The 12,080-nt window shown below is 39.1% G+C and overlaps 1 protein-coding gene across 1 annotated transcript; it reads right to left on the bottom strand.

Annotated features, from left to right (window-relative positions):
* Positions 1-6,203: 6,203 nt before the first annotated feature.
* LOC148036144 (serine/threonine-protein kinase UCNL-like) lies at positions 6,204-8,950 on the bottom strand. Its single transcript, XM_087678152.1, has 3 exons — positions 8,761-8,950; positions 8,082-8,621; positions 6,204-7,608 (listed from the first exon to the last, which is right to left on the bottom strand). Exons 2-3 carry the CDS (start codon positions 8,609-8,611, stop codon positions 6,591-6,593), a joined length of 1,548 nt encoding a protein of 515 aa, XP_087534278.1. The 5' UTR covers positions 8,612-8,621; positions 8,761-8,950; the 3' UTR covers positions 6,204-6,590.
* Between the last annotated feature and the right edge of the window lie 3,130 nt (positions 8,951-12,080).

Here is a 12,080-nt window from a genome sequence, read left to right as displayed (position 1 = left end):
TTTTCTCTATAGTTACCTTCTTTTTCTATTTTCGTATTTGTTAAATAGCTTCTTTAGGAGGTATGGGGAGGTTTGAGTAGTTGTCCGCCTCCTGCAAAGACATTGTTAGGCATACAAAGATCTATTTTAGAGATACATGGGTAAATCTTGGTTAGTTATGTCTTGAAGTTTTTCTCAATACACTAACCTTGCAACAGCCTCTGAGAATTTCTTCTCAGGTTGCAATTGCCTGATTGAATTCAGTTCCCACCAGAGCAAAAATCCATGACAAAGACACGGTGCCTCTGAGTCTCAAAATCCTCCCAGAGAGAAGGGAGGAAGAGGCTCATGTGTGATGAAGGACTAAAGGAGGATATGGCACACAGAGCTACCATGGCTGAGAACCTTAATGAGACTATAATTATGGAGGGGTGATGGGGGTTCTTCCTGCTGCATGGTGGGTGAGGGTTTGGGATGACATAGGATTCGATTAACAAGTGCAGATTCGTGATGAGGCAGGGTTTGAGTAATAGCCATCTTCAAGGTGCAGATGATTGGAAAGAGGGTAAAAGCGAGGAAAAGCAATCAAGATTGATGTCAAGACAACCAAGACGGATGTCACGCATTATGGCACAAGGCTTTCTTTGTGTGGGCAATAAAGAAGAAGAGAATCATTGACAATTACCTACCTACAGATTGTAGTGTCGAGGCTTAGAGACTAATAGAGAGAGAGACACACACACACAAAGAAGAGATCATCTTGAATTAATTGAGAGAGAGAGAGAGAGAGAGAGAGAGAGAGAGAGAGAGAGAGAGAGAGAGAGAGAGAGAGAGAGACTATTCTATCGATACAAAGAAAGAATAAGCCTCATATCTCCTATCACATGACTCATCATATAGATAGGATGGATAGATTGAGATAAAGAAGGAAGCCTTCAGTCTCTTTACTACATGTGTGTGCCATCACAGGGTGCCGACTATTACAATTATATCCATCCTTAAAGGGGTCCCTCTGCCCTTATTTTTTTGTCGCCCCCCTTTCTTTTGTTGCCATGTAGTGACATGTATATCCACACCATTAGCTTACTTGGAGAGATTCTCTCACTCTTGTCCCCCCCACCCCCCTCATATTTAAATTTAATGATAACTAGTATGATAATCTTACTACTATATTATTTTCGTTACAGGTTTGGAAAGCCTCGAACTTCCATAGGGCTTCCCGAACCTACCCCCTTTTCTAAACCTCCCTTTTTCAATCAAAACCCCCTCCTCTCCCCTCTTTCTCACGTGTAATCTCTCATTTTCTCTTCCCCCTCGCTTTTTTCATTAAAGCCTCCTCCCCTCACCTCCATTTTTTAAATTAAAACCCCCTCACCTCTCCCACTTATAATCTCTCTCTTTATTTTTCCCCTCCCCTTCTTAATTAAATTCCTCCCCCCTCCTCTCTCTCTCTCTCTCATGTGTAGGGCCTAGGTTCTCTCTCTCCCTCTCTCTCTTTGTTAGATTAAACTTTTTAATTTAAATTTTTCTTTTATTATACATTTTTAAAATATTTTTTTAATTTAAGGCTTTTTAACATAGTTTTTCACACACTTTGAGAGAGAGAGAGAGAGAGAGAGAGAAGACGACGAAGAAGAAGAAGAAGAAGAAGAAGAGAGGGGGAAAAGAGGAAATATTATAGTCTTTTTTTAATTAAACATTTTTATTCTCCCATCTGTCTCTCTCTCTCAAGTACACACACACACACACACACACACAAGGAGCAAAAAAGAAAGAAGAGAGGGAGGGGGAGAGAGAGAGGGATAAAAAATAAAGAAGAGAGGGAGGGAGAGAAAGAGAGGGGGGAACAAAGAGAAAGAATTATAGAGAGAGAAAATATAAAATTTAAAAGAAAGCGAGAGAGAGAGAGAGAGGAAAAAAAAGTAAAAGAGAGGAGGGAGGGATAATATTTAAAAGAAAGAGAAAATAAAAAATTTAAAGAGAGAAGAAGAAAAAAAGGAAAAAAGAGGAGAGAGAAGGAAAAGAAAGGAGGGGGGAGAGAGATATATATATATAGAGAGAAAGAGAGAGAATAAGAATAAGAATAAGAAAGAGAAAAAGAGAAAGAGAGATGGGAAAAAAGAGAAATGGGAAGAGAGAGAGGAAGAGAGAGAGAGAGAGGGAATGTGTAGAGAGAGGAAACATAAAATTTAAAGAGAGAGAGAGAGAGCGAGAGAGAGAGAGAGAGAGAGAGAAGAAGAAAAAAGGAAAAAAGAAGAGAGGGTGAGAGAAGGAAACGAGAGAAGAGGGGGGAGAATAGAGAGAGAGAGAGAGAGAGAGAGAGAGAGAGAGAGAAGCACGGAGAGAAATATTCAATTAAATAAATAGATTGTGGATATAATTGCACCACCATAATGTGCTTTGTAATAGATTGAAATATACCTCATTTATATTTTTTAATTATATATAACCTTTAATTAATATTACATCAATCATTCATATCCCCTAGTCCAATTGTGGGAAAATAAACAAAAATCAAAAGGTATGAGAAAAGGTGTTGTGCAAGATTTTGCAATAGCTTCCTAAAAATAAGAGAAATATCACTTTTATGTTGCTTTGGGTATTCAATGTTTATTTTAGAAGCCCCTTATCTTGAGCATCGTTTTGATTTCTCTTCTGTTGGACTTTACTTCTTCTTTATGGGTAAGATGCCTTCTAATGAAGAGTTGACACTTATGTTAAAAAGCCCTGTTTGAGTATCATTTCCGAACCTTCATACTAGTTTTCAAATCAGAGATCCATGCTATTGCTGCAACTCTTGGGAAGGTATCATATGCGCCCCTTTTATCCACCAATCCTAAAGGTGAGCACAAGGCATGATGTATATAGTGGGACAGACATCTTGAACCTCCTAAATTTTACTTATATTTGCAAAGTTTTGTTAGCGAACTTCCCTGATGCCTGCTATTTGTGTCACCCATTAGGTCATTTTGCTAGAGCCTCTTCCTGGCAGAAGTAATACAAGGATGCCCCAAAGACCTAACCAATCAGCTAACAAGGAAGACCCTAAAGCTAAAAAAAGAGCTATCCCCACTAAAACCAAGGGGAAAAAGGTGTGTTTCTCTCATTCCTCCCTCCCTCTCTCATTTCTCTCTATCCCTCCCTTTCCCCCTCTCTATTTCTCTCTCCTATCTCCTTGTCTTTCTCTCAAACTATCCCTTTCCCTCTATTTATCTCTCACTATCTCCACATCTCTCTCTCTCGTCTTTCCTATCTCCTTCCCCTCACTCCCTCTATTCCTTTCCCTCTTTCTACCTCTCTATATTCCTCTCTCTTCTTGACCGTCTATTTATCTCTTACTATTTTTGTCTCTCCATCCCCATTTCTCTCTCTATCTCTTAGCCCTTTCCTCCCTCCCTCTCCCTCTATTTATTTTTCTCTCTCCCTTCATAGCCTCTCTCTATTTATCCCTACCTTTCTCTCTTTATTTGTATCTCTCTCTCTCACATCTATATATCTCTATCTTCCTCTCTCCCCTCTTTTTCCTCTCTCCCTCCCTCTCTTCATCTCTCTCTATTTTTCTCTCTCCCTCCTCTATTTTTTTGGTATCATTTTTATCTCTCTACTTATTTTTCTCTTCCTTCCTACACTCTCTCTACTTCTCTCTCCCTTCCTCTCTCTATTTCTCTCTCTCCCCCCTCTCTCTATTTTCCTCTCTACCACTCCATCCCTCTCTTTGTTTCTCTCTCTTTATATATTTTTCTATCTTCTTCTCTCTCTCCATTTTTCCTCCCTTTCTTTTATTCCCTCCTCTCTCTCTGTTTCTCTATCTCCCCCCCCCCCTCTCTCTCTCTCTCTCTCTCTCTCTCTCTCTCTCTCTCTCTATTTTCATCCATTTCTTTTTTTTTCCTCCCTTCATTTATCTCTCCTTCCCTTCCTCCCTATACACACACATACATGTATATATATACACATATATATGTAAACATTTTTTATCTCTCTTTCTCTCTTTTTATTTCCTTATCTCTCTTTATTTTCCTCCTTTTCTTTTTTTTCATCCCTCTATTTCTCTCTCTTTCCCTTCCTCCCCACACACACACACACACACATATCTCCCTCTCTCTCTCTATTCTCCATTCTTTTTTTATCTCCCTCCCTCTCTCCATTTTCCCTTTTTTTCTTTATTTTTTTCTCTTTATTTCTCATCTCTCTCTCTCTCTCTCTCTCTCTCTCTCTTTTCCTTTCTTTTCTTTATTCCTCTCTCTCCTTCTCCCTCCAAGTCTATTTCTCCCTTATCTCCCTCGCTCCCTCTTTATCTCTATCTTTATTTATCTCCTCCTCTCTATTTATCTCCCCCCCCCCCTTCTCTTTATTTCTCCCTCCCCCTCTTTAGTTCTCTCTCTCCCCCCCCCCTCTTTGTCTTTCTCCCTCCCTCCCTCTATTTCTTTATTTCTCTCTCCCTCCACATTTTTGTTTCTATCTTCCCCCCTCTATATCTCTATTTGTCTCTCCCTCTCTCTCCTTCCCATCCACACTCCCTCTTTGTTTCTCTCCCTCCCTCCTCCCTCTCCTTATCTCTCTCTTCCTTCCTCTCTCTTTCTCTCTCTCCCTCTCTATTTTTCTCTCTCCTCCCCTATCTCTCCCTCTTTCTTTCTCTTCCTCCTCTCTCTCAATGAATCTCTCAACAAACAAAAAGAAAGAGAGAAGAGAAGAAAAAAGAAAAACCGAGAGAGAAAACTCTCTCTCTCTCTCTCTCAATGCCATGCTTCAATTTTCATCACTTTTTTTTCTCATCAATACGTCGTTAAAAAATTGCACATCAATCAATAAGAAAAGCTAGTAGAGCCTTAACTTCATGTCATTTTAAGGGACTAGAGTCAGACTATGCCCTATGGGCAAAGGGGTTGACATGTCACAATCCCCCTCATTTCTCACTCTCTTTGAACCAAGTGAGACATAGGTCCACTTTGGTTCAAGTGTTTTGTACAAAGTAGATGCCCAAAAATTGATGCTAAAAGACCGTTACGTGACCTTAGTTTATGTAGGGGCCCAAATTCAAATTGATCCTTATGGGAATGGCCAGAATCTTCCCTTGCAAGAAGGTGGACACGAGCGAATCTAGGTGACAAACTCCAAACAGCATCACTTATAAATATCACTTGATGGACCATTGAAATTCATGCCACTAAGGGCTCTTCAATTGAGCACATTATAGAGAAAGTAGCACACACACACACACACACACACTCTCTCTCTCTCTCTCTCTCTCTCTCTCTCTCTCTCTCTCTCTCTCTCTCTCTCTCTCTCTCTCTCTCTCTCTCTCTCTCTCTCTCTCTCTCTCTCTCTTGTGTGTGTGTGTGTGTGTGTGTGTGTGTGTGTGTGTGGCCATCTACTATTGCCAGTCATTGTCAATGTTGGTAGCTAGCCAACCTTGCCATCCTATATATATATATATATATATGGATGGTAGGGAAGTGAGACGTGGCAAAGAAAGATAGGTTTTCGAGAGGGGGGCTGAGGGAGTGCCATGTGGCATTCCCAAAACCTCTTGTTAATAAATATAAAAGATAAAAGATTGTGGAGATCATCTTAGAGACTTGCTTTCAAAGATAAATTGTCTAAGAGAATATTATGAAGATAGCTCCCAATGTAGTTTCTCCAAGGACACTTTCTTAGGGACAAATGATAGGGGCCTTGGGAACATGCTTTACAACCTAGTTTCATTAGCAAAAACTAAATGGGAAACATTTTCAAAAATTTGTAACTTTGAGCTCTAAGATCCAAAAGTGGTCATGTAACCAATCAACTCAAAGAGATGTGGCTTTTGAGCACTTTGTAAGTGTTAAATTTTGAAAAAAACAACTAGAATATATCTTTGTGATGTTAAGCAAAATAGAATTTAATGATATAGATTTAAGTTTTTCCCTCTAATTTTGCATTATATATTGGTTGGAGGATTTTATAAACATTCTTTTATTAAGATCTAAGAATCCACTCACCCTCTTTTATACTTTTCCAAAAAAACCACTGGTATGTTTTTTCTATAGTTACCTTCTTTTTCTATTTTCATATTTGTATAGTAGCTTCTTTAGGAGGTGGTCTTGGGAGGTTTGAGTAGTTGTCCCCTCTTGCTGCGAAGACATTGTTAGGCATACAAAGATCTGTTTTAGAGGTACATGGGTGAGTCTTGGTTAGTTATGTCTTGAAGTTTTTTATAATTCAAAGGCACCCTACTTGGAATGTATGCTCAAAACCTTCTACTCCATACCCTTGTAGCATTGCATCTATTAGGTGCACTTTGAAAATTATCACCCCTTGAAAAATTAACATCATAGCATGTGCATTTTTTATGATGCACTTGGATTACAATATATATCAACATATGTTCAAATAGAAGCAAAGGTCTTCAAACTATACAAACTTGCCACTACTTTGAACCCAACCTACATCTATATACTTGGGTCAAGTGGGCTTTGTGTCAATATATATGAAAGCCTAAATGAAGGTCTTTGCAACATGTGCAATGAATGTCCTCTTGGATTCTATAATGGTAGCTGTTATGAATCAATCTATGCAAGGTTGTTAGCAGTATTATAAAATGATTGATGATCCTCCATGGAATATGATCATTCTTACATATTGTTGACTTGATTTGTGACACTTTGTGATTGATCTACAAAGTTAGCATGCCCCTTATCTCCAACATCAAATTTGTGAAGAACTAACCCTTGTTCTTGATTATCAATGTTTAGAGAAGCTAATTGTGCCTTTATTGGGGAAGATGGATCGAAATTGGCCCTCGACTTAAATTGTGCTCTAAGCAATCTTGCCATGGCCAATTGCTCTTCTAGATCTATGCCAATGCCATCACTTCCAGACCCTCTTGTGAGATTGTAGGGTGTAGGAATGTAAGGTGGACAAGAGATGTGAGAGAGGTTGTCCCACACAACACCATCAAAGAAGGGATGGCTTTTGATGTCATGAACCCCTCCATTGAATCCAAGCCTCCTTTCTGGTTGCTTGATGAGGAGCTCGGCTATAAGATCATGCAAAGGGCTCCATGGGCCATAGAACTTTGGCTCTTTGGACATTATGTTGAAGAAGGTTTGGTTGCGGCTCTGGCTTTTGAAAGGGGTTGTGCCATACACAAGCTCATAGAGAAGCACCCCAAGAGTCCACCAATCCACTGCATAGCCATGGCCTGTCCCCCACAAGATCTCAGGTGCTACATACTCTTCTGTGCCAACTAGCGAATTCGATCTTTTCTTCGGCTTAGCCTCTCTGTATTTTCTTTGATGACGAAGATCTTGTGGCACAACCCTCCTCTTGTGCATTTTGAAGGTAACATAACTAGAACCATCAGTCTTGTCATCTACACTAGAAGGATGCCTCCTTTGAGTAGAATCGATTGAGAAGGCTCTCTTCAAATGCTTAGTCCTGATCAAGCTGCTGTTGAAGCATCCACTCTTATCTGACCACGTCTCAATAAGTTGCTGCTCAGTCACTGGCATTTTAAGAGAGAGATCAAAGTCTGCAAGCATGATATGGCCTGTAGAGCGAATCAGCACATTTTCTGGCTTTAGATCTCGGTAAACAAACCCGAGGTTGTGGAGGTACTCCAGTGCCAACACAATCTCTGCACCATAGAACCTGCACAAGGAAAATGCGTGCAAAGAATGATTATGCACCTTTAAATTTGAGCTGGATGGGACCACATAAACCAAATGATTAAGGAACTTCAGCTGAAGTGAGTCAGTTGGCCGTTAAAAGCGAAGAAAACCCCCTATCAAATAAAGAATCAGGAGAGGTTTGACAAAATTAACATGTAGAGTTGAGAGATCAAACCCCAAATCGAAGATAACACGATCAGGATAGTATTAACAGAATGGATGAAAACCCAATCCAGAGAAGTTTAATGCAATTTAGAATTTTAATCCAATTCACATGTAACGTCTTAACATGCCAACCCAGATGAAGAACATGACATGCAGGAGAGTTTTAACCCTTGGCAACATAAAACCCCAGTTGATTAAGAAAAACAAGAGGAAAGATTTGTCTAAAATAAGGACTCACAAACGGTAATTTGAAGAGAATGAGGCAATGAATACACACAATTCACCAACCTTGCAGCAGCCTCTGAGAATTTCTTCTCAGGTTGCAATTGCCTGACTGAATTCAGGTTCCCACCAGAGCAGAAATCCATGACAAAGACATGGTACCTCTGAGTCTCAAAATACTCTCTCAGGGAAGGGAGGAAGAGGCTCATGTGTGATGAAGGACTAGAGGAGGATATGGCACACAGAGCCTCCTTCTCCGCCAAAACTCTATCCGCACAGCCGCTCTTCGCAAGCGAGGTCTTGCTCATGATCTTCAAAGCAAACAGCTCCTTCTGATCATCATCATCATCCTTCTCCTCCTCCATGTCCATATAAGCAGTTACTGATGGTGCCTTCTCAGAGCTGCACGTGGTAGTGGCCAGGAAGACAGTCCCTGTGCTGCCATGGCCGAGAACCTTGATGAGATTGTAATTGTGGAGGGGTGATGGGGGTTCTTCCTGCTGCATGATGGGTGAGGGTTCGGGATGACACAGGATTCGATTAACAGGTGCAGATTCGTGATGAGGCAGGGTTGGAGTAGTAGGCTCCATCTTCATATTGGTGCAGCTGATTGGAAAGAGGGTAAAAGCGAGGAAAAGCAATCAAGAAGGATGTCAAGACAACCAAGACTGATGTCACGCATTATGGCACAAGGCTTTCTTTGTGTGGGCAATAAAGAAGAAGAGAATCATCGACAATTACCTACCTGCAGACTGACTGCAGTGTCGAGGCTTAGAGACTAATAGAGAGAGAGAGAGAGAGAGAGAGAGAGAGAGAGGCTGCGCGCACACACACAAAGAAGAGATCGCCTTGAGTCGAGAGAGAGAGAGAGAGAGAGAGAGAGAGAGAGAGAGGGAGACACGCTCTTCTATCGATGCAAAGAATAAGCCTCCTATCTCCTAATATCACATGGCTCATCATATAGATAGATAGATGGATAGATCGAGAGAAAGAAGGAAGGCCTTCGGTCTCTCTGCGACATGTGTGTTCCATCACAGCGCGCCGGCCACATCCATCCCTAAACGGGTCCCTCCACCCTTATTTTTCTGTCGCCCCCCCCTTTCTTCTGTTGCCATGTCGTGACATGTATATCCACCCCATTAGCTTGCCTGCAGAGTTTCTCGCTCTCTTGTCCCCCGCCACCCCCTCATTATTTAAAATTTAAAATTATTTATTAACGATCACTACTACCTCGTATCATATATCATAATCTTAATTAAAAAGGATTCGATTGAATATTCCAATGTGCCACTCACTTGAATGTCACTTACCTTTCCTCGCTAGACTCTCCAAAGACTAGTAAGAGCTCGGCCACATGCAATGCCAACTTCTCGAATACGGGATGTGTCTGGGTCGGTGCACACTAACTCTCTTGCATTGCCACCATACCTAGAGGAGTCAATAGCCGCTATCATACCTAGAGCCATGCATCTCACCCATTCTATGCCAAAGCCAATTGTGGCTCCGTCTTGAGATCCTCAATGCGGCCATGTTGTAGTGAGACCCTCCACTGCACTTCTATCGCCCAATAATCCCTAGCAGAATGCGACTCAAAAGTGCTTGGGTGCGACACCACCCTTATCAATAATTGGTTTAAGCTTACCATGTCTCAAGAGAATGTTTCAACTCCATTCGAGTCTCCTATGAGTAAATATGCAAGTAGAATTTTAGGATACCCATTCTTGAGAGAGTGTTTCAACTCGATTCAAGCTCTTGCAAGAACATGTGCAATGTAGACTTTTGGGATGCCTGAGCTGAAAACCAAAAGCAAGGTCTTATCAAACCTTTGAATATAAGATGTGCTAAACATGGTTGAGATCCATTTCAATAAACTACATATTTTGCCTTGCAAATTTGACATTATTGAACATGTGCATGCATTGACAATATGAAAACAAGAACAATTAAACATCAAAGGGAAACTTTTACTCAAAAATAGTAGTTCTAGAGAGTAATAGTCATACAAGTTGTTGGCCCTCTCTTTAGAGTATGGCTCACGTATTAAGTAAAATCTAAATACCTAAAAAACGTTAAATATGAACTCTCCCTTAACTAGGTGCAAAAGTTCAAACTAAGTGATTGAGTTCCTTGTCATACAAAAATGTCCATGAATCTATAAGGACTTACAATAGTGTACGGAGCTTGTACCACAAATATCATGAAAACCACATACTAACATCACCTTGTGACACATGGCAATACAATTGTGGACCCAATGTGCAACTCATTGTACATTACTTAAGCCTCCTTATTTGTCATTTTCTTAGCATGAAACTCTTCAAACCATGAAAACTTGTCTATTTGTAATTTAGAATTTAGAACTTCGTGTCTCACACGAGCTTATTTTGGCTACATGTGAATCTTAAGCTTCTCAAACATATGATATGAAAGTTTTTAGTTATACCCTTCAAACACAACACGTTTAAATATTCAATAGCTTCACTTTGGCTTCGGGTCTTAGAATGTAGTGCAAACACTTTTCAAGCTTCTAAAGTTATATAACCTAAGGAGTTGTGCCTAATGTGGTATTATAATTCTCCAAAAACTAAGCTTTGTTGAACATAAATTAAAGTTTCTTCTACATATGAGATCAAAACTCAAAAATTTTAACATAATGTCATCTCTTTGCCAAGTGTCTAATGCGATCTTAGCTTAATTCAATTTTTAACTATACAATGTAGTTTGCATACAACTTGTTATCTTCTTAGGCTATCTTAACTTAACAAAAAGACCAACTTATTTTAAGATGAAGACACAATAATGTTGCTATTTGACCAAGATAATTAAATCGAGAGTTTCTAATCAAATAATACACACTACTTCTTGGATAAAGCTTCTGAGTCAGCAAGTCTAAAGTGTGGCCATCCTATAAAGCCCTCCAAAAGTTTGGGAGTATCAAATGTATCATACAAATTGAATTTTTTTTCAAATGAAGGTAAGACAAATTGATGGATATGGAGAAAGATGTGAATTTAGTACATGTATTCAATTAAATAAATAGATTGTGGATATAATTGCACCACCATAATGTGCTTTGTGATAGATTGAAATATACCTCATTTATATTTTCTAATTATATATAACCTTTAATTAATATTACATCAATCATTTATATCCCCTAGTCCAATTGTGGGAAAATAAACAAAAATCAAAAGGTATGAGAAAAGGTGTTGTGCAAGATTTTGCAATAGCTTCCTAAAAATAAGAGAAATGTCACTTTTATGTTGCTTTGGGTGTTCAATGTTTATTTTAGAAGCCCCTTATCTTGAACTTTTCATGCATAAAATGCATCCTTCAAATGTTTCTCTTTTGTTTGTGCAAGAAAAAGTCAAAAGTGATTTGGAATATCCATTCTATTGAGCCCACATGATATAATGACATTTTCGAGTGACCCAATGATGCAATCACACACCTTGGGTACATAATTGTAGTGGTGTAGTCCAGAATTGTACCTACTTTCGCTTTCTTCTATCATGTCATTGCCTTGACTTCATTTTTGTTTGCTTGAAAATTGCATTATTGAACTAGATTGTTATTGTATTTGATTACATTTGTTATTTAAATAATGTCATATTATTTGTTCATGCGGATTCAAATTACAACTTACATGTAATCAAATAAAAAGTATTTGTTGTGTATACATACATATGTGCACAAACGTGTGTGGATGCACATACGCACACACACACACCCATCGTATATGCAATAAGGAAATGATGAAGGTGAATTTCCACCAAACACCTATCTTTTCACAATCTTTGAGATCATGAGTTGCTATGAATTAGAAATTGAGTTGTTTATTTCCAATTTTACATAACTTTTGGCCAAAGAAGGCAATGATGTATAAAAGTACAATGTACACTCAAATTTCCAATATGCTCATCCCATCCTTCTAAATTTTAGAGGTTGCAAATAGAAAAGATGATCAACATGTCTACACTTCTACTATAAGACAAGACAATTTTATTCAGAGTGCTCACTAACATGCAATGATCTCATAACAATTCTAGTATGATTATTTATTTA

Source organism: Lygodium microphyllum, chromosome 5, assembly GCF_053477565.2.
Source record: "Lygodium microphyllum isolate KBCC chromosome 5, Lygodium_microphyllum_v1.1.10, whole genome shotgun sequence".
Lineage (NCBI taxonomy): Eukaryota > Viridiplantae > Streptophyta > Polypodiopsida > Schizaeales > Lygodiaceae > Lygodium > Lygodium microphyllum.
The sequence above is the reverse complement of the archived record's forward strand: the minus strand, read 5'-3'. Positions and strand labels throughout refer to the sequence as shown.